The 23,558-nt window shown below is 44.7% G+C and overlaps 1 protein-coding gene across 1 annotated transcript in view; it reads left to right on the top strand.

The window, feature by feature from the left end:
* Positions 1-23,558, top strand: part of LOC147662776 (uncharacterized) — a 589,669-nt gene that overhangs the window by 30,062 nt on the left and 536,049 nt on the right. Inside the window, exon 3 of the mRNA XM_086950910.1 lies at positions 22,556-22,813. Within this exon, the coding sequence (XP_086807036.1) occupies positions 22,556-22,813 (258 nt within the window). The remainder of the gene's footprint in view (positions 1-22,555; positions 22,814-23,558) is intronic.

The raw sequence follows: 23,558 nt of genomic DNA, 5'->3' as shown, positions 1-23,558 counted from the left end.
CAAGTCTCTATGTCAGTCCATCCTCCCAGTCGCTATGTTCTAAGGAGGTACAGTCATGTCAAGTCTACGTCTTCTAAAAACTTATTGTCATAAGGACCATGCTCATATTCCCTTCTTTCCTTTCTCGTCGGTGGTTCGGTCATCGTCCTCCCATACTTCAGCCGATGTTCCGACGTGACCTGCAGAAGGGAGGAGAAAGAAGGGGGTGGGGGGCAGCATTCAAACCACATCAGCATGCAGTAATCCGGAAATGTTTTTACCTACCACATACTCGACCTATCTCCACGTAGTGCATTTCTTTGCCATCTCAGCGTTTAAGCCTAGAGGGACCAGAAATGTCAGATAGATAATCACTGACGATCTGCGTATCTACATGAGTTGCTTGGTCGTAACCCCTTTTGGTTGGGTGCAAGGGTGGCGGTCGGGTGGCATTTCTGTGGTGTCGCTTTAAGGCTTCTAAAACACTTTTCCGGCTGTCTGTGACACATAATGTAGCTGCTAAATATCGGGTCCTTTTTAACCTTCAGCCTTCATCATACTTTCTCGTTGCTCACAGTAGTAATACATTCAAAACTCATTAATGCAACCGCTACAACTAGGCTTTCTTTTTCAAAAATACCTTTAATAAAAAGTGCTGGTGTATAAATACAGGCCTACAACCCAGTGGACCGGCCACGGAGCAGATTGGAACTGTACACAAGAAGAACGAAGTTGGTGGCAGTTCATTGCATAAAGTGCGGCAGTGCAATAAAATCGTATAAAACTTTACTACAGAGCAAGCATGATGCATGTCAAGGATTCAGTCATATTAAATTAATTCATTATCCATGTGCTCATTCACTGTCTAAATTACACCAATTCATTGTTCCCATTCATAATAAGTACCCACCCTAAATCAGTTCATTGTCAAAACACATGATCAATATCTGTATTGCCTTCTTCTCTAAGCACATAATCACTATCCATCTTATCGACTTTCATTGTCCAAAAATGCATACATATCTCAGAGCATCACTATTCGAGCAATCCAGGTGAACAGGGAGTTCGAAAGTTTTTGTTTCGTGTATCGGCGCCATTTTGGGCGAGGTCAGGCAGGTTCCGGTATAGTCAGAATGTCTCCAATGACTCATGGTCGGACCAGAACCTTCCGTTGGCAGTTCAAAAAGTTTTTCGCAATGTGGTAACAGTCTAACAAATGGACCATCAGTCAAAGAGTGGGGAGGGCAACAACAATTTTCCTGCCGGGTCATTCTGGTGTTCCACCGGAACTGAACAAGTCTGTACTTTGGCTGTGTTTTAGCCATTTCCAAACTGAGGCTGGCGCCGGCAGGAGTGTGTCGATGTCGCGGGTCCCAGTGAGGGGGATGGGGGCACCCATGCAGAGGGGTCGGGGGCCCCCCGGCTCTCATAGAATCTTCAAGGTTGAGGAGAGATGGCATGGGGCGTGTGCCCGCCCCGGGCAAAAGACCGCTTTTCGATGTGGACCCTCTTTAAGTAAGAGCGTTGGGGTGTCGTTGGAAGCCTCCACCTGGAGGGAGGTGGGGGAGGCTCGTTCGCGCCACCTCCCCCTTCCAGCGACCCCTCGCCGATCCTCGGCTCCGCCGTTTCGATATTGGCCGTGCCGGCTATTGAAGATGGGGGGGGGGGGGCGGTGGCTGAGGCAAGACAGCCCCCCCCCTTTTTGACATGTGGCGGGACTACCTCCAACTCTCCAGGAATTTGACATGTGGCGGGACTACCTGTAACTATCCAGGCGTCGGCATGTGGCGGGACTACCTGTAACTATCCAGGCGTCGGCATGTGGCGGGACTACCTGGTCCAGGCGTTGACATGTGGCGGGACTACATGTAAGCGCCGCCGTTCTTGTTTTGGCTTCGGCCTTCTTCGCGGGCCGGTCCAGGCGAGAGACAGAGGGGGGGGTGGTCGGTGGCTGAGGCAAGACAGCCCCCCCCCGTGGCCTGCAGGGCAGCAGAAGAGGAGAGAAGGAGAGGCCATCACAGTTTTCTGGGCCGTCCGCCCCACAGCCTCCCCTTCCGACTGCGGCCAGGCGAGTCCCGCATGCCTCGAGGCCTCGCCTACCGGATGGGCGTAACCGCGGACCTGTGGCACTTCGGGAGTTTCCGGAATGGGGGTAGGTACCTGTTGATTTGTATCTATTTCATGTGACCGTTATTTGGGCGTGGTGGGCAATGAGGCAGACATGTTTAGGGCAGGAATAGGCAACGGAACCTAGTTACCTCGTGGCTTGCCTTGGTGTCAAGCTTGTCTTCCCTCGCCATTTTTATGTTCCTTATTACGGGTTATTTCTAATGTTTCTTTCCCTTTTTTTTTTTTTTTTAGCGAATTTGATAACTCCTCAGTGGCCTACTGATTTCGCTCAACTCCTTTTCTTGTATTTTTATGCCATAGCCTATTATAAGCTATAGCGACTAGTCCACACTTAATGAACAGGTCCTTATTAGGTGTGCCCTCCAGTGGAGCTGGATGGTTCAATTCTAATAAGCGGTCCGGGCTAAAACAGGCTACCAACCAGTGGGGAGAAGATAGGCATGACGGATTACAACGGGGACAAAAGTCTGCACTACCTATCTTATCACGGCGGGCAAAGACTAGACAGAATATTTCTATTCTCCGTTGTTTGCAGGCGGTGAATACCTCAAAAGAACCAATACCGAACACTTAATGTACGGTCAATCAAACAATCAGTGGGGAGAATAAGTGGGTACAAAAAGTTTGCGTTACCCACTCTTTCTCTACCTGCAAAGAGAGACCTTGTTCTTCCCTGTTTGCAGACAAAGAATCTCCAGACAATAATCCACGAACGGCAGTTCGGGAAACAGTGGGGGAGGAAGATAGGCACGACGGATTACAATGAGGACAAAAGTCTGCGTTACCTATCCTTCACCGCTTGCAAAGGGAGAGCCTGTTGTTTCTCCGTTTGCAGACGGTGAATCTCCAGAGGTACCAATCAAAAGAGTAATACTAGTATTATCCAAACCAAACAATTAATTCACAATTTGTCGCATTTACGCGACCTTACCCGGACCGGACCGTGTGGGCAGTTCTTCGCCTTCCTCCTTCCAGCGCCCGATCGTTCTCTTACTCCATGATTTTACCGCGGCAATCCTGTGGGATTCCAGTCAGGACAGTGGGTCACTCGAGAGAGGTCCGTTCGGAATTGGTGAAGTTCATTCAATCGGCAGCCGGACGAGGGCCCTCTCAAGGCAGGTATACTCCGATCATTTAGATATTCACCTCATCGTCTGGATCTCTCTCATTGGACCTTATGTCACTGTCCCACGTTGGGCGCCAATTGTAGAAAAAGGTAGCTACATGTGCGTTTCCATACTAGTATCGATGCCCGGATGGCTGGCGCAAGTCGCCTATTAGTTTCCATTCTGAATAGTTACCAAATAAAGAGACGGGCGCTGGGAGCAGGAATCACAAGAACAGAGTTTATTTCTCATGAGGAGAGCCTGTCATTTCAGACACGAAACAAGGTGTCATCGGGAGGTGCTCTAACAAGTGAGCTGAGACTCCGTCTTTTATACCTTACAAAACACTTGGCATTACAATCACAGCATTGTGAAACAAAGAAAAGATATCCCCATAATCCTCGTGTCAATCCTACCCCACATGTGTTCACAATAGGGACCCTTGACTTGCTGATAAAAGGGGAGGGCAATCACGCAGCTGAGTGTTCCGTCAACTGTTTAGAATGTGTGCGCCTGATCATAGCCCAGGGGGTGGGGTGGCTAGGATCAATAGTGGGTCCTTTGAAGAGGAGTGACTTCATACAAAAAGGGCAGTAAATGGTATCTCCCGGCTTAGGCGATGGCCTCGGACATGTGTGGTCAGTCGGACTCGGGGGAAGGGGTCATCAAAGGAGTGGTATTCATGCCGCGTGGACAATCGAGTGCGGAGGGAGGGCTTGTCAACAGAGGGGCATTCATGGAAGGAAAGGAGGTGTTGGTCAGGCGCGGCCGTGACTACCAAGGACAGGATCTTGCAGAAGGAGGTTTATGACTTGCCCGTGTGAGGGAGAAGGGGAAGGGGGGAGCCAGGGTGTGCACAGGGACAGAGTCGCACACAGAGAGGGAGGGGTCTTATGACTCATGCATGAGAGAGCGGTGGTAGTCAGGTGCAGCTGGGGAGGGCTATGTCAGCTGGGGCGAAGGTGACCTCTTCAAGAGTGAATGGGGGGTTTGCGTGGGTCAAGCAGAAGGGCTGCCTTTCAGGGCAGGATCGCACAGAGGGAGAGGGTTTCATTAATCCATGCATGTGAGAGAGAGAGGGGGGGTTCAGATACGCGCAGAAGGGAAGCCGGTGATTGTAATGAGCAGGAAAAAGGGGCCAGGGTGCTTAGAATGGCTGTCATGTACGCATGGGTACAGGCCTTTGCTGGCAGAGTGATGCAGTCAATGCTTTACGGTATTCATGGTGTATGCAGGGAGAGGAGTGGGAAAAGGGAAATGAACGTTGCTTATGTACATCAATATTTCTAATTTTCTACAGTGTCCGAGTTAGGTGTGGAGGAGAATGAGTCCCAGTACCGTTGGAGAGGTGCATTTAGGGTGGACGATTGTGGCCGCATTAGTTTGTACAGTCTAGAGACTTGGTGCCCCAATTTGTTAAGTGAGGTGAATAGACCTGGGAGGGAGGGGGGGTCAGCCGTCAGGTTAGCCTTCGCTAGTGCTACTTTAATGTGTAAGAAGTTATAGAATTCAACGTTATGGAGTTGGAACTTATCCTGAATTTCTTTGAAGGTTAGTGGAAGCGAGTTCTCGACGAGTTGGTGTGGGAATAATATACCACTGTCTATCCAGGTGGGGTAGTTTAGAGGCTTCCCTTTGTATACAATTGTGGGATTATGCCATAAAGACTCCCAAGAAGAGAGACGGAATTGATGCGGGAGGCATTTACTGACCTTTAGCAGAGCCAATTTAGTATTTTTGAAGATGGGCCCCGGACCTAGGCTGGGACGGAGTTTGGCGGTGAGTAGGGCGCAGGGGTTAAGACCCTCAAGAATAGACTTTTCCCCAGAGAGCCACACTGGGGTATAGTCAGATTGGGAGGATATCCAATGCGACCCTTGTTTCGCTAAGAAGGCGATCTGGTAAGTTTTGTAATCCGCCAGATTGACCCCTCCTAATTTCTTGTCTAGTCGAAGTTTTTTCAAACTGATTCTGGCTTTTTTGCCCTGCCAGAGAAATGCCGAGATGACTTTGTCCAATTTGGAGTGGAATACATTGGAAAGGAAGAGTGGGAGCATCGTGACAAGGTAGTTAACCAGGGGGGATATCATCATTTTTATAGTTTCAACACGGCCCCACCAGGTGATGAAGCGGGGTGACCATCCGTCCAACTGACTTTTGATTTTGTCTAGGGTTTTGTTCTCGTTGTGTTTAAGGGTACTCAAAAGCTCATCAGTGAATTCGATCCCCAAGTATTTAATCACTCCTGTTTGCCAGAATAGGCCCGAATTGCCCAGCACTTCTCTCGAAGTGTGGATATTAAGAGGTTTTACTTCGGACTTATCTCTGTTTAATTTGTACCCGGAGAGGGAGGAGTATTTATCTATTGAGGACATTAGCGCGGCAATGGAGTTGGCAGGGTTTTCGGTCGCTATCAGGATGTCGTCCGCGTATGCTGCTAATTTGATGCGTGAGTTCCCAAAGGAGATACCCTCAATGTCCCTGTTATTTTTGATATCTGTAAGGAGTGGTTCAAGGGCTAAAAGAAAGAGAGCTGGTGATAGAGGGCAGCCCTGTCTGGTCCCCTGGTACAGATGGAAGGGATCCGAGAGGGAGCCGTTAAAAGCTATCCTGGCAGAAGGGGCAGAGTAGAGGGCCATCACCATCTTGATAAATGGGTCGCCAAGGTTGAAAGAAAGCATGCATTGGCGTAGAAAAGACCACAAGACCTTGTCAAAGGCCTTTTCTGCATCTAAGGTTATCGCCACCATTGGTACAGAAGTGGATTTTGCCTTTTCTATAATATGACACAATAATCTAGTGTTGTCGTTAGACATCCGGTTTTTTAGGAAGCCAACCTGCGAGGGGCTAATTAATTTGTGAAGGATGGTATTTAGTCTGGTCGCCAATATTTTAGCATATATCTTACAATCTATATTTATCAGGGATATTGGACGGTAATTTTTAGTGAGTAGTGGGTCCTTCCCTTCTTTGGGTAATACTATAATTGTGGCCTCACTCATTGAAGGGGAAACTCCGCCACAGGCTGCAGTAGAGTTATAAAGCTTAAGGAGCGGAGGGTCAATCTGGTCTGCAAAGGCCTTAAAGAAGGGTGCAGTGAAGCCGTCTGGGCCTGGGGCCTTATTATTCTTCAGGGATTTGATTGCTGCCTTGAATTCTGAACTAGAGATTTGTGATCCCAGCTGTGCACTGTCAGCTTCGGAAAGTTTTGGAAGGCGGAGTGAATTGAGGTAGTCCTTGCAGGCGGGTTCGTCTAATACCTTGTCATTTTTGTATAGATCTTCATAGAATGTCTTGAAGGTGTCGAGGATGTTTGACTGTTTGGTGTGTGTGACGTTGCAGGAGTTTTTAATGGACGATATGGTAGACAATTTCTGTTTGTGTTTAAGATAGGAGGCCAACAGTTTCCCAGCTTTGTTGCCTTCGCATAACTTCAGGGCCTTAAAGCGGTCTTACATTAGCCTAAGGAAGCTTACAGCTACCACATATGTATCCCTGATTTGGATTGGTGTCACTACAACGCATGCTTTTACATCGCATGCCTTTACAACGCGGTTTTTACCACGCAGTCCATTACAACGCATAATGCTTTTAGGCGCTGGATAGTGAATTATTTAATTTACTATTCCAACTCCAGTCCCCGTGGATAGCAGGGAAGGTGTTGGATAGTAAATTAAATATATTCCCTATCCTAGAGCACCCCCCAGCGCAATGCGTTGTAATGGTATGCGTTGTAATGGTTGCGATGTAATGGTAGTGCGTTGTAAAAAATGCGTTGTAAGTGATGTTCCCCCCCCTGATTTCCGCCTTGCACGGGACTGCCGTCGCACTCCCGAAGTACGTATAGGGGGGGAGGGGAGGGAGGGACTGTGGGAGGGGGTGGGGGGCGGGGTGATGCAGGGGGGGGAGAAATGGAGCTACAAGAGTTCAAAGTGCCTTATTCTTTTTTTATACTATGTATTGTTTTGTTCCTATGTTTACCTTTTCAGCTTTCAATCTTTATGGTAGTCTTTTGTGGGTTATCATAACGACTGCAGGCATCTGTATCTATGTTAAAGTCACATGCTATAGCACAGACCTAAATCTTTAGTAAATCCATGTAACACAGAGATCTGTGTGTACCGCAGATCAGTGCTTAATTTGTGCAAGTAGTTTCCGGTGCGTCTATGACACACCTGCAAACTCATATGGTGTGGTGGCAAAGTGTATCGCGCGATATATCAGCACTTCACACTGTCTCCCGGTGAAGAGCCGATATCATCATACATTAAACCCATGACTGGGTAATCAGTGTTACTTGCCAGGTAGGCAATTTCTCACACAAATGGGTGTCATTTTTTCTCAAATGTGTGGGAAAAATCACCTCTGGTGGGTCACTGATTGAGCTGCATTTGGTCGTCCGACTCCTATGTGTGCGTAAACTTTTTTAATTTGCTGCCACATCGCCATGACCACCCTTTTCATGAGGCCCTGGCACATACACTTCCAGAAACTGCCTGGGCTGGGTCCCTGCCTCGGCGTTACAGGTGGCAGCCAGGTTCATCAATCATAGTAGGTAGAGCAGCGCTAGTGCGTTATTCATGACTGCTCACTGCTTGCCTTGCAAATAGATTATTATCAGCCCGTCTCTCATTGGCCCGGAGTCAGACCAATGTAGTGATTAGTGTCCCTACTTTTCACCCGTCCTTGAGCCCCAGCATATTGCGCAACTGCTAGCAAGTAAGTGCATAGAAGAAGCAAGCAGTGTTTCGGACTCGAGGCTCGAGCACTGCAGAAACAGGCCTCAGATTAATTATGGTGGCTCAGACAGTAATGATTTAACATTGGGCAAGAGGAAAATAACCACTGTAACAGATACTCAGCACCTTTGACCTGACCAAATCAAGTTCTTGCCTTGACCTCATGCCTTCTCTTAAACCGGGTCCTTTGCAGCATGTCATATCAATGAACGAGAGCATGTGGCGTAAAGGCCACATCTGCCTACCTTGGAACTTGGGAACCCGAGTCTTGGTGTCGGTCAACACATCATGTGATTCTGGCCAATCATTTAATCTCCCCAGTGCTGTGCCGACCTAAGATGAATATGTTCTTTAGATGTGACTCAATGGGATATAGCAGAACAAGACATTTCCTTACTGGAGTCTTGACATGCATTTTTGCAGAGTGACAGCACAGCATACTTCGCCCCTGCTGCCCTCTCCTCAGTACAGCAAGACATTGTTTGGCACTCCTCCACCTTCCACCTTTATCACTCTCTCTTTGCTGCTTAAATAATCCCCACAAAATCTACACATTGTTCACGCGCCTCGGCTGTGAGACTCCCCATATACAGGTTCACATTTACCTTGTGGTTCTCAGTGGGGTGAATCTTTCCAAGCACTCTCTTTTTTTAACGTTCTCAAAATATACTAACAATTTTCCTTCCTACCTTGTGCTGGGATGAGACCTGAATATATCCGTAAAATGTTTCAGCGCTCTCTGTGAGCAAAAACCTACCTCCCACGTCAACCGACCTACAAGGCACAAATAGCATCTTTCATTCCGAGTCCTAACATGACATCTTACGATCCCACAAAAATTCTTACTGATGCCTCACCTTCTAATATTATATGTTGCCTTTGAATAAATAAGAAGCAAATGAGATGTGGGTGTACTTGCACTTATTGCTGGTTTTAGGGTAGTGCAATTGGTGCAGCCGCACCTGATGCTGACCTTGTTAGGGGGTGCTATATTTAAAAACAATTTTTGGTTTAAAAAAAAGTAAACTTCCTTGTTCATCCAGCAGTTTCAAGCAACAATAAAAATGTCAAGTTAACTAATGTTCCTACTGGTGAGAGATTGGAATTTTATTTAGTGGTAGTTTTTGCTAATTATAAAGCAGTGTGGAGGGTTAATGTGCCTGCTGCATAGAATGTGTACTATGCAGATCACAGAACTGAGTGTGAGTGAACTATGAGTAAAATAGAATGCATGTCAGAGAGGGGGTATAGAGAGATTAGGAACTCTGTTGGAGAGTGGTAGTGAAGGTGTTTATGGAGAAGGAGGTTATGGGGGCTCCATAAAAGACTGTTGCAACCAGCACCACCAGCATTTAAGCCAGCCCTGCTTGCAATTACAGACAACATGCCACCCGCAAAGCTGAACACAATACCCCACTTGACTTCATTCAGCAAACTGCAATGGTCTGGACCTTGCATGTCATATAGGACAAAAATTAGCTGCAAGGCACCTTCTGGAAGCCACAGCTAGAATGATATTAAATTGAGATCTAAACCCATGGGGAACCATAGTGTTTATTGAGCAGTCACTCAGCGGAGACCTACATGAAGTGCATATATTCTGTATAACAAAGAGATAGACCTTTCCAGTGGGGATGCGGGATAGCTTGTAATCCTGACCTAAAAATGTAAAAAGGCATCTCCTTTTCAACATTGACTCTCTTACAGTCCTTTGGGAAAGGGACTGTAGAACACTCACTACTCGCTACTGTCAGCAACCATCTTGCATGCATACACCCATATTTCGCCTGCCCATGGTCCACTAAAAGAACCCTTGCCACCTGCGCGAGTCTTCTGGTACTTGAGACCTCCATCCATGCATTTGCAAACTCCACTTGCATTCCCTCACATGTGTTGCACTCATCTCCTTGAGCTAGTGATAAGCTATACTTTCTGAAACTAGGCTCACCTTGTGTAATATAACTGGTGGTACTCATGTAAAGCGCTTAAATTAAGATTGGGTATTATATCTGGCTGTCAGCAGTGCCAGTGAGGAAGTGGGTGGAGCCAGTGGAGAAAGTGGTTGGAGCCAGGGAAGTGGGTGTGGCCCCCTAAAAAGATTTGAGCACCTGCACTTAGGTGCTTATTTACAAGCCCCTTGCGCCGCCGGTGCGTCACTTTTAACACGGGAAAAAGGGACTTACCGGCAGCGCAAGGGGCTTGTAAATAAGCCCCTTAATATTTAACAAATTAAGCACTGTCGCAGATGATGATTCGTTTTTAGCTAAGTGACAAGTTCAGCCAGCAAAGGCACCGACTGCAATAATTAGTGTGTAACTTGTACTTCACAGGATGCAAACATTGTCACATATCTCCATCCCAGAGATCCACTGTCAGTGTGCACGCCATATAAGAAGGGACCAATGTTTAATGCGATTAATAAATGCAGTGAAATATTTGTTCATGAAATGCCCCAGTATGGAGAACGAGGACTCCTCAGGAGTCGTGCAACTTTCTCCTCTAAAAAACACCCACACCTGGGGCCTTCTGCTGATCTGAGCTGTAAGTGACTTCGCCTTAAATCTACTGCTGGAAAAAGAAACAAAATGCAGAAACCCAGGTTAGTGAGAAAAGTGGAACCAAGTTTAGTGAGAAAAGTGAAACAGTGAAAGAAGTTGAATTGCTAGAGCAGAAGAAAACAGCAGAGTAAAAAAGGATTAGAAAACGTAAGAGAAACCGATTAAAGCAAAGAAAAACTGCCTTAGAGAAACAAATAATGCTGGTAAAACGGGAAACTGATACTGAGAGGAAAAAGAACTAATAAAAGTGATATGAAAACTGTAAAGAATGAAAAAGTATGTGAAACGAAATTCGTGGCAGCTTTAAATGGGTGCTGCTTGAATACCCATGCATTAAAAGAAATAAAATACTAGAAGAAATTCACATTATGCCGTCATAATTTGGGGAATTGGGGAATTTTGCATGATAGTTGTTGAACAAAATGTATGTAACTAAGTATTTACACCATTATGCCACTTCATGTATTTATGCACCATTCACAGTAAAAATCGACTGCAAATTAATTGCAAAAATTTACCACAAACACACGGGAGCAACAGAATGCAAGATGTCGTTGTTTGCGGTGCTTTAAGGTTTTTGCACTAATCTTTTAGTGCAAAGTGAGTACTTGTGGCAAAATTGAGAGAAGGACGCATTTTACGCTAAAAAATAGCACAAAATGACAGATTTGCATTTTGCGTAATAACACATAATTTCAAGTAATCTTGACAAAGTTTTGCAAAACTACGCCAGTGAAAATCAGGTAAATTTCAGTCACCCCTAAACATTACATGAAAGCAATATTGGAGGTCACCTTTGAGCTCTGTACCATTGTAAGGCAACTCAACCTGCAGCCTTATGCCTCAATAAAGTCACAGATCACATCAGTGACTTGCAGTTTCCATATTATGTACATTTCTAAGAACCTTATGCCAAGAATGATGTGAAAAGGACTTGGTTATCCACCATATGTAACAACTTTCTGCGCTATTAATCAGGGCAATCTTAGAAATGGTTGTGAACTTTGACAGGATGGAAAGCTCGGAAAACCCCCATTTTAGATTCATGTGCTGGTTCTCCTCTTGGCTCCACACATGGTTTCTGCAAACCTAGATGTTAGGAATTTTACGAAGATGTATCATAACCACCTGCAAAGGTCTGCGTAAACTGTCAGTCCCAGTTTTAATTTCAGGCTGGGTTGCCTAAGCCTCTTAATACTTAAGAGGGGTTAAATATATATTTTTTCTACTCAATAAAAAATTACGGAAACAAAACGAGTATTGTTAGGTTCAATAAAAAATGTAAAAGTCGTGGTAGCAAATAATATGGAAAAAATATAAGATTAATTAACAGTAATGTTAAAAAAACAGTCTGCGGTCTGCAGTCAATCGATTAGAAGCCGTAATTGGCTCACATTAAAGTTGTTTACAAGTGATAATATCCCAAGTGCTTTTTCAAATGGGGACGACAACCAGTGTTCAGAATGTTTTTAAATCTTGTGCACGCACGTTAAAGTTCTTTACAATGCTGTGGCAATTCTTTACTTTGCATCTGTTTCTTCAGCCACCGGGTCATTTTCATTTGCGCATGGAGCAACTAATAGTATCACTCTTATAAGAGGCCCTAAAGTGCTCGTAGTATTGCCGCCATCATCGAAATATGATTGGCACCCATGATATGACATATTGGTCAATGATTGGTTGATTGTTGGAGCTGGGAATGTTTAAACCGCTCATTTGGGAGATAAAATGGATCTAATCTAACTGCTGCTCCACCCCTCAGAGCAGAGGCGGTTCCCCGATCTGATAGTCTTTCTTTCATTCCTATGTAGATTCCCGCAGGCACGCGACCTGCCGTCTCGAAACAATCTGAGGTGAAATCAAAGTGCCTCGAGGCATCAGGTGGGCCCACTCCCAAGAAACAATGCCGAGCCCGAGGCATGCACACAGGGTGGGTCATTTCTGAGGGATGGGGCATTCCTGCTTCAGGCTATCAAGGACAATTACAGGTTCTCAAACGCTAAGTAATGAAAATCAATTGATGTTATCATTCTCACCGAGGGTTCTAATGGTCGGATACAACCAGATATAGCTTTTGTAAGGAATCACAGAATTTACTTTTTGGTTTTTAATACAACATGCACTTTTTGTTATGGTTTAGTAGAAACTAAACAGGAGCACTTATATTTCACCCACCCACTTTGTATCACATAATAACTGCTTACATATATTACTAATACTCTCTTAACTAGCCATACCTTTTCGGATACTTCACCACTGAATTGTTTTCTTTCTAGCATACCAATACAATGGCTCCTAAGCAATTTCGTTACAAGGGGTGGCTCCAATTAAGGTCCATATATAGAACTGAAAGATAAGTGTATACTGCTGTTTAGTACTATTGATAAGTGTGTGAAATAAATGGGGGGGCTGTATTTTTGAATTTTCGTATTGTTAGCCTTCTTTGTAGATTGAAAGGAGAACCTGCTATAGATGTTTCTAATAAATAAGTATGGAGGTATTTTGGCCTAGTAACTAGAAACACACCCATGGAGAAGATGTAGACTTAGGCTAGAACGGTCGACCTCGAAGCTGGGAAAGTGGGTTCGAGTCTCGGCCGCGACGTCCATACATCCTGTGATTCCGGACAAATCACTTAATTTCTATGTGCCTAACAAAAAAAATGATTGTAACGAAACTGGTGCTCATGTACAGCGCTCTGATACCCGATGTCTCGGGTCTAGTTAGCGCTATATAAAACTCGAGAAAAAAAATGTGCACACTGCAGAGATACTGCGTATATTAATAACTGGAAATACATACAACATGGAACAAGAGATAATAACTTGCTTTTGAGTGGCCTTTTACTTCAACATTGCCGGTTTTTTGCACATTACATAACCTGAGAAAAAGTTGTGAACTGAAATAGAAATGCTCCTATAGACAAACATAATTGCAAATAATTTCCAAAGCAGCATTCAGATTGCTTCTTTTACTGCTGTCTGTTGGTTTGAATAGTTATGAAATATCTTAATTGAAAGACCACGTTTATTATGAAAACACAATAACACAATTATGTAGACCATCATGATTGCTTGTAACACAAAGTGTTTTGTGTGTATGAGGCGTTAACCTGCAACGCGTGACCCAAATGAATGACAAGCAGTGCAAGGGGATGGTACAGGAGGAGGCGCTGAAGGACATGCCTGGGTCACCTGGACCAACACAGCAGTGACAGAAGGGTGCCCTACTGCGCTTCCTTCTTCTCTTGTCCATGTTGGGCTGTGGGAAGACAACTAGTTCAGAAATAATGCAGGGAAACAGCCAGTTTGGGCCTACTTCCGGTCCAATTCGAAATCAAAGCAAAACAAAGCTTGTCTCTGTTCCCTAAAAACTAATAATATTGTGTCAGTATGCACCAAGAGCATATTAAAAAATATATTGTTTACATTTGTGAAGTATTAACACATGGCACAATAGGCATATATTTCCTGCATAATGTATAAGCACATAATGTAATAATAGAGTTATAATGGATTAGAGGTGGATACGTAAATGGTGAGCTGTACATGATCCCTAGAGATTGAGTCCTGGAATGTTCTTGAAACAAATGGCAGCAGACATGCATCTTTTACGCCGTTGCTCTGGATACGGGAAGTGGTTGCGACTTGGCTTCGCAATAAGAGAACAGCACAAAGGTTGGGCGCAGACGTGCCCCCATTAAGGGATATATGGATGTACTCCTTTAGAGACTAGCCCTTTGGGTAGCTATAAGTGCAATAACCACCAGAGTTTAATCTCATGCGGCATGCCTGCGTGGTGTAGTGTAGATGAAACGATTGCGGAAGGTCGCATTATGTAGCAATCTAAGCTGGGTTTTCTCTATAGTGTATGTGCTAAGGTTAATGCAAGATGTCTTGAACAGCCTCAGGGGCCACGGGATTGAAGGCCACCGTCTCAAATTGTCACTGATGTTTACTTGTAAATATGTTTGGCAATAAAGGAGGTTATAAGGCCAGAATGTCATAAAAAAAGGTAGGAAAGTGGGTTTCATTCTGTTATAGGTTGTACAGCAAGCATTTCGTTTCAGAGTATTAAAAAACATGAGATATGAACTACATATACATCAAGATTTCGCCCTCCGTAGAGACGATACATTGGGGCTGCGTAGATTCCCAATATCAGACAGCTGGAATACGATTCTTATATCCTTCCAGGAAGTTCCTTGCTCGAACCCACAATCCTACACACCCCTAGAGGAGGACGCCGGGTAGGCCTGGGAACGAGGTATTACAACCTATATGTTGTAAACTATGTGCTTGCTTATATTGTTTACTCTATGGTCTTTATCGTACTCTATGCTCTCTCCCCGTCTAGTTCTAGAATTGTTATGTTACTGTGGACTCCAAGTTCTGCTTGGACAGTTGGTTGACTGGTCAGCAGGCGCTGGGTTCTTTACTGCTGTGCTTATGAATAAACCTTCTTATTCATCTCAACTGATTGGAGGAACCTATTTACAACACTATACTATTGGAATTCTACACAAATCATTTCCTATTTAAGTATCATGAGTGGGCTGGGGTGATGAGCACAGACATGCCACAGAAACAAAAATGCCACAAGTTAGTATTGACAATCCAGGAGGAATTACTTTGGGCCTTAATAAGTTGGGAGTAAGTTGTTGTTATTGTTTGACAAGTTTGGAAGGATTCTAAACGTGTGCACAGATGGTACTGTTGCACCTTGCAAGAGATAATGCATGATTGACTTGAATACAAGGTAGAACGAAAAGGATGCTTATGTAGTCACTCAAAAGAGCAATGCCCACTCACCTGCATAGTGATCCCAGTGTTCCCTCTTTGATCACCCTGATGATGGGGAGCCCCTGGAGCAAGCCGCTATCGGAAACACAAACTGCATATGATAACTGAGCTGGGTATGGAAATACTGAACCAATGTGTTAGAGATGAAAGTGGTTGACATACTTACATTGTAAACAGACTTGTTCAGGGGCTCTGTAACACCCCTAATCCAGCACTGTAAATCCATATATAACGCAAACAAAAGCACCTGTAAATTCTATATTTCAAATATGTGAAAAATCAATAAACAGATTAAACAAAAAAATAAACTACATATACAGCTCATTACAATCTGCTTTGAAACAGCTAATTTCACCTTCCAGGGATCTAAATGAATGTCTGTTGTCAATGGTGGACATCAGTAGCGTAACACAACTTGAGGGGGCCGCCCTGCAAAGTAGAATAAGGGCCCCCACTCTCTGGAACCAGTCAGGAGCTCTCAGACCAAGGGACCGCCACCTGTGCACAGTGGCAGCGGGGGGAACCTGGAACTCACCCGCACCACCGGAGATATTGGTACTGCTCGGGCAGACATCCAAACAGTGGAAACTACTCTTTTAGGGACTGCAGCCATATATCAAAGAAAAAGTTTGAAGGTAACCCTAGTACACGAATTGTGAAAGAAACACTGTGATTCTTTAGCCCTGCATAGGTAAAATTGTAATAAGGTTTTTGAGGGGTCCTGAGTTTGTAGAAAAGCAGATTTTCTCAAGTTATCATCAATCACTGCTTGGCGTTAATCGCCTCTAATCCACTCGATTATTAGCTAATCAAATAAAGAGGCAGGCGCTGGAAAAACTGGAAAGCAATGAACAGGTTTATTTCTCCGGAGGAGAACATGTCAATTCGGACAAACAAAATGTCTTCTCGAGGTGCTCTAACTGTACCTCTGTGGCATAGCCTTTTATACACAATCTCGACTCTTTATTGCAGGGTAACACATTCCTGACAGTAGTTTATTACATCCCCGGAATCCCCGCTGCCAACTTGTTCCCACTCATACCCAACAGCAAATGTCCCCCACCCCGGTCTCAGCAGGTGATTGTTATCGCGCAGCTGGGCATTCCGGCAGGATCTGAAGTATGCGGAATCGGTCAGATCTAAGAGGGTTGTGTCATTGATTAATTCCGACCCCTTTGATGGGGAATGAGTTCCTACTGTACGGGGGCAATAAACTGTATCCGCAGGGGCTGGATATTGCCTGGGACCGGATTGAACAGCCAGGTGAGGGGGAGGAGGTTATCGATGGGCCTGTTCGTGCATGGGGGATGAAAGGGCATGGGCATTCGGCACGGGAAGTGGCTCCGGGGCTGGGTCGCGCTGAGGATGCTTTATGACTCTAGCATGTGTGTTTGGGGTTTGTCAGAGCGCGGGGGGTGATAGCGAGGTCAGGGTGACGCGCTGGGGATCGGCAACGCACGAAATGGCCACTGGATCTAAAATGGGTGCCGCTTACATGCATGCGATGGCTCTTGTTAGGCAAGATGGCGCCAGCGATGTTCACGTCTGTCGATTATATAGAATAATGATACATCCGGGTGGGCTCAACCAGGGTCCTGGGAGCTTAAGAGTTCAATACATATGGATTTTATTTTACTTCAAAACCATAATAAAAGTGGATTAGGATAACAAATTGAATTAAGTTTAACACCTTGGCTGCTAGAGGTTTTCCCCCGCGGGGCTGCATTCCCTGATTTCCCATTGTTCATGACGAGTTCAGCTCGTCATGAGCACAGCTCAACCGTGCCTCATGACGAGCTGAGCTCGTCATGAGCAGTGAAGGGGTTAAGAAAGTACTGAAAATTGCAAGTTATGGTTAAGACCGCAATGTATAGCTCGCACAGCAGACTCGCAAACCATAATTCTCTTTACCAATGCCAGTGCTGATGGGGAGCAGGGAGGCCCTGATTTAATGCAGCTTGGACCAGGGCTCCCCCTGTCCCCAGAAAAATACAGCTGAATGGAAAGATTTAAGTGTGACTATAAGATTTAAACAATGTTCTTTAGAGAAATGGGTAGAAAGATGCGTGAAGGTTTAATAACTGGAAATAGTTATTCAAGAATTATGTGGCATTGGAGTTTCTTTACAGAGCTCTGGGAAGCAGTGTTGAGCACTGAAGGAGGAAAAGATAAAGAGCCCGGGAATGAAGAATGACCATGTCTGCGAGAGCAGTAGCCTTGGAGAGAGCCTGTTAATAAATTGGAAGCTAGGCTGCAGAGGCAAAACGCGATAAAACATTAGATCTCGCTGGGCGGACAAACAGGGGCCTAGCCGTGTGGCTTTAAGGAGATTGTAGACTTAGCACAGCTGATTTAGTAAGACCATGGGAAATAGGGGAAAAAAGTCAGTGATAAATGCACAAAAAATGGCCACTGACCTTTGTAGCATCTGGGATAAAATACACTCGCCATCACTCAGAGGCAGCAGGCTGAGTTGCTTGCAGTGTTTCAGTTCTAAATTCGTGGAAAATAACATTTTGCTGCTCCACATCACCTCAACTCTCGAAGATTGTTCTAAGTGAAGGTTTTCATCAGCTAATTGTTTACTCATATAATAATGGCATGGCAATTTTGTTACTAGCCATGTTTATTGTATTAAATTAAAACAGGAAATTGTGAGAGATAATGCAAACTGGCCTAAATGTGATTAATAGAGTTAAAGGACTACTTCTTAAGATGACTGTTGATGTATCCAGGAAAGGCCATCAATGGAGGCAAAAATAAAATTATCACAGAAATTAGGGTCCATTAATATGCTTTAAAAAAAAAAAATCTGGTAGTAGAATTTCAAAAATATTTAGTATCTCACTTGGGTTCTTTTTGCTGAATTAGCACAAAATAAACGTTCATATTTATGAACCTGCTAGGATGACACAGAAGACTATGGGGCTGGTTCCCAAAGAAATGATGAGTACGGGAAGCAATGCGGCAAAGTACGCTTTTGTGTGCTCTTACATGCCTTTGTGTATGGGCCCGAAACATCCAACCCCCCCATTAGCAAATGTGCAAAGAAGTCACAGTCCTTTCACTGTGCACTGATTGTACATGTTTATGACGCAGATGTTTCCTTTTCATTCCCATGTTAGATGTTCTGGAGACTATACACAAAGGCATATGTATGTATGTATGTATGTATGTGTGTTCTTATATAGCGCTCAACTTACCCTAGGGCATCTCGGCGCTTGCATTGGGAACCCGTCCCGGCTTTTCCCTGTGAGATAACCCGTACTGGGCATCCCCAAGGTGAAAGTCAGGCATCCCGCCGCGGGGGGGGGGGCCGTTGTGGAGATTAAGCAAGCTTAATGCCCAGAGTTGCAGAGTGTGAACCCGTGATTAGAGTGGGCACCGAAGCAAGAATTATCGAGTCCGTGGACAATTGGGCTCAAGACCCTGCCTCGTCGGGAATTGAACCCTGGTCCCGGGTCTGACCTCTGCTTCAGGGTATGCCTCCTCTAACCAGTGAGCCACACTTCTCCACTATACGATTTACAATTACATAAAAAGGTTCTAAAATGTACTATTTTACCTTCTCTTACATGCCTTTGTGAATTGCCCCTGGTATATATTGTGCACACTTTTAATATTTCAACTATGAACAGACCGTCCATGATTTTGTTATGACTACATTTGCTCTTATGTAAAAAGTCCCGTCTTTTTTTAACAAAAATGTCTGCGAGATTCCAAAATAAATGACCCCTGTTTTTATTGGCCCAGCTGTACCTGCAGGGGAAAAAAAGGAGAGGAAGCAGCAGTTGTTTTGTTTGTTTATTTTATAATAGTCTGCTGCAAGTGATGCCACCAAGAGGCCTCTAACTACTGTGCACCCACCTCCCTCATCTGCAGCCTACAACTCCTCCGAGCACGGAGGAGAAAAGACTGTTTGAGGAGCAGGAAACTCTAGTTGTAGTTTCGTCTTGGTATACGGAGTATCCTTCTAACCACCATATATCCCCAGGTCCCTACAGGCTCAGGTAGGTGGACATCAAGAGGCATGCTACCTGAACTTTGCCCTCCACCATCATCATCCTCCATGGATCAACCTGCACATTTGTACCAAGGGGACCTCGGCCATGCTACGTACCACTACCACGGCTAAATTCAGCTTAGGGCAGGTTGGCACCTGGGCTCTGAGGGGCCAGCAAAAATGCTCTCTGCCTCACACACTGCCTCAGACATTATTGAGGCTGCCACCATTGGCGTAGTAGGCTTGCACTCCCCAGATCCTACAATCTGCGGGCATGCTGCCTCTGGTCCCCCACTTCATAATTCTCCCACTGACTCAACAGCAGCTGGGCAGCCGCAGATTTGCGGTACTACATCTCCCGACCACTTCCTTCACCAGCAGCCCCACTGGCACCTATAAGCCTGCGGACATGTTCTCTTCATCTACCTACACTACTCAGCAAGGAAAGCCATGCTGTCCGCTGCCCCCAATATTAAGTCCATCCATGGGCCCACCAGTAGCAGGAAACCTGGGGATCTGCAAGTGTGCTCTACTCTGCTTCCAACCACTATTCATTCATAGGCCCACTGGCACCTACAGCCATGTTCTCCCTCCCTCTCCCCAGGCAACATTGGACTCACTAGGCCCGTCCAAATGCTCTCTTTTTCTCCCAGGCAGAATTGGTCCTGCTGCAATGAGGGTACAAGTCAAGCCCTCAGTCACCTACAGCCAACATGAGGGCACAAATTCATCTAAACCTGCAGCACTTTACTCTCAATATCCTTGGACCAATGGCAGGAAAATGGAATAAAAATTTGAGCCATTACCAGTTTTAATTGCAAAGCTGTCTATGGCGGATGATAAGTTATATCATGCAAACAGGTGCTAATTTGTTGCTAATGGCAGGAAATAAGGGTCACATGTATGGTTGCTACATTTTGCAAGTTCCTAATTGACACTTTTTGTGACTCGCACTTAGGAAGTTTGCAATGTACAACAGTGTGTTTGACACTGGTTGCAATTCCCAGTGGGTCGCAAATGTACCTGCTTCATCAATATCCAAAAGGCAGGTCACAAGTTGCGACCCAATAGGAATGGCCAAAATCACAGGGATGGTGGTCTGGGGGGTTCGGCAGACCACCATGTCTGTGATTGCTTTTTCAATGAAGAATTATTTTTTTTGTAATGCAGCCCGTTTTCTTAAATGCTCTTAAGAACTGTGCCCAGATTTGCAAATGGGAAGGGGATCCTTCACGGCCACTTCCCATTTGTGAATGGGTTTTCGCCAACTTGAACTTGTTAGTAACCTGCGAATGTATTGTGACTGCATTACAGTCGCACTGCATTTATACATCCCCTGCGGCTCGCTCTTAGGAAGGGACGCCCTTAACACATTCCTTCCCAATACCGACTCACAAACCTTATTTTGCGCTTCGGTGATAGGTTACAGACTCACAAAATAGGGTAAGTACATGTCAAAAGGCATTTAGCGGCCGCAAATGGCCCAATTCTCCATTTGCGATCGCTAAAACCTTAAGTAGTTGTGGTAGTATGTTCTATTAAACATTTTATCAAAAAAATTTGACCTCAAATAGATGAGAAACAGCTTCATACCCTACAGTAGAAGGCTAAACGTTTTAACATACTGTATATTTGTAAAATGCAGATTAGCTTCCTGTATCAATCATCTTGACACTAATTCTGTTGGTCAGTGGTAGTCATTTGATCAACTTTGGGATGGAGAAATGGCTGAGTGGACCCTCTGAGAATCGAATCTCCGACAATGAGATCAAACTCAGAATTCTAGATTTGATGCATCAGTCAAGTGAAGCAGCAGACCTGGCAACTATTGTTCAAGCTCGTACTGTACTATTGTGCAACTCCTCAGGTGGATCTAGAGGCAGGTGGAAAAGTAAACAACGTCCCTAATACCTAGTATTTGGAATATTCATAAGTGAGGGGCACACAATCCAGGTTAAAACATATATTCACCACACAATTAACAGAATATATTTCAAATGTCATTCACATAAAATATCAAATAAAAAGGTCAAACCAAAAACTGATCATAATAAATGCAAATTACAAAAAAGATAAAAATGGGACACAACTTATTACATCATTTCAATTTAAAAACAGTCGACTCATGTTTTCTAAAACTGGGAACTGTAACAATAATACCCTGTGATTGCGTCATTTGTACATGTTTTTAATTTTGATATGCTGTACTGTTTTTAAATTGAAATGATGTAATAAATTGTGTCCTTTTTTATCTTTTTTGTAATTTGCATTTATTATGATCAGTTGTTGGTTTGACCTTTTTAATTGATATTTTATGCCATATTAGCATCTTATATCTGCTTTCAAATTTCATCCGAGAGCATTTGATGTTGAGGCTTCTCCAGTGTGTAAGACAGTTGGAAAGCGGCATCTTGGGAAAAAAAATAATATGAGGTTCTTGATTTAACATTCTGCAGCGGTAGAAATGCATTTTCCATGCAATGTGCAATTTGAGGTGGCTTGGAACTAACAGCAACTTCCTTCCAAACTCAGTGCCTCTGTTCACATGAACCTAGCTTCTTTTGACTTGGCTTTTATGAATTGATCATTCTCGGTGATGGCTGTTAGCTGCGTAAGTGCAAAGAACGCGTGTGGCCATACTCTAGCCTTATAGGAGAATATTCGTGAGGCGACATATCATAGCAAGAGGCAAACATGATTTGCTGCGGGGTACATCACATACACCCGGCATGCGTCTGGAGGGATGGTGTCTGAAGCTACCATTTAGGCAGTCTGCCTGTATTATTGCTATGGGAAGGCGCCTGTGAGTATTATTGCGATCTGAAGGAGTGACTATGATTGTGAAGGTGTTGGAGCACTGTTTATTTGTTATTCGAGTACTTGCACACAAGGCTTCATATCATCTTATAGAGTATATGTTTACTTGAACAAGTACGTCTCACCTACAAAAGCCTAGAGCATCACTATCAAACAAAGAAATATTCATGAATCTGTGTGTGTGGTACTGGAGAAAAATCTCATAAATGTCCCTTCAATCCTCAATATGTTGCACAAAGAACACAAATGACCTAAGACTTACCAGCTAAATATATGCATTTTATTGCCATGCTTAAATTAAGGTAATGCAAACAGAGTTATTTTGTGTTCTATACAATCAATGTATTTTCATGAATAGATAAAGTGTCATTTCACTTCCGGTTCCGCGCATTATGACTGATTACATAATTGTTGTTGGCAGCCTTACTTCTCAGTGACATCCAGAATCTTTTCTTTTTGCAGCCCTTTCGTAGAGTGACGTTTTCTGTTGTGAGTCAGCCTCAGGACCCACACCAAGGGTCATTGCAGAGCTGCTACGACAGCGGTCTGGAGGAGTCTGAGACGCCAAGCAGTAAGAGCTCGTCGGGTCCGCGGCTGGGTGCCCTACCACTCCCAGAGGACAACTATGAGAGGACTACACCAGATGGAAGTGTTGGTGAGGCAGAGCATATGGAAAATGGTAGGGGAAAAGACACAATTCACACAAACACATGCTCACCTTAGTAATCCATGACAAAACATCCTATGGAAAGGTCAGACTGAGAGTATAAATTAAGTAGGCATCAAACAGTTCATGTATGCCTATTGGACCTGTCCAGAGCAATGTAATATGTCTACCAGATACATTACCAATATAGATATAACCAAGCTGTCATCACTTAGTACTTCCTGACTTGCATAACACATTAACCCCTTCACTGCTGCGGCTATTCCGCCGCAGTGCTAAGGGGGCGGGGGGCCACGCGGTGCGCCCATGCTGGTGACAGAACCGCTCCTTCACCAGCCGTGGTCGCGCTGTGCTCATGATGGAGCGGTTCCGTCACGGCTCCGTCCGCTCAATAGAACGCTCAGCGCAGGAGCGGAATCCGCGCCGCACAGGCGTGCCGAGCGGGCCGTGACGAACCGCTCCGTCATCAGCACAGCGCGACCGCGGCTGATGACGGAGTGATTCTGTCACCAGCAGGGGAGGGGTTAAGAGAAACCTTCACAGGTCTAGACCATAATTATGCTATTTATAGACTCTAAGTGTCGAAGACATGTATAGTTCAAATGAACTTCATGTGTCATCATAAGCCCTGTAAGTTATCTTTACAGCCCAGTAAGGTATGTTGGGATCCCTGCTAGGCAACTCACCTGTTTGAACCACAATAAAGACCATGGAAAATTACATTTACTGATCAAAGTTGTACCTGAGAATCTTGCTG

Source organism: Lissotriton vulgaris, unplaced genomic scaffold (assembly GCF_964263255.1).
Source record: "Lissotriton vulgaris unplaced genomic scaffold, aLisVul1.2 SCAFFOLD_355, whole genome shotgun sequence".
Lineage (NCBI taxonomy): Eukaryota > Metazoa > Chordata > Amphibia > Caudata > Salamandridae > Lissotriton > Lissotriton vulgaris.
Note: the sequence above shows the minus strand (reverse complement) of the source record. Positions and strands in the feature narration are given on the sequence as shown.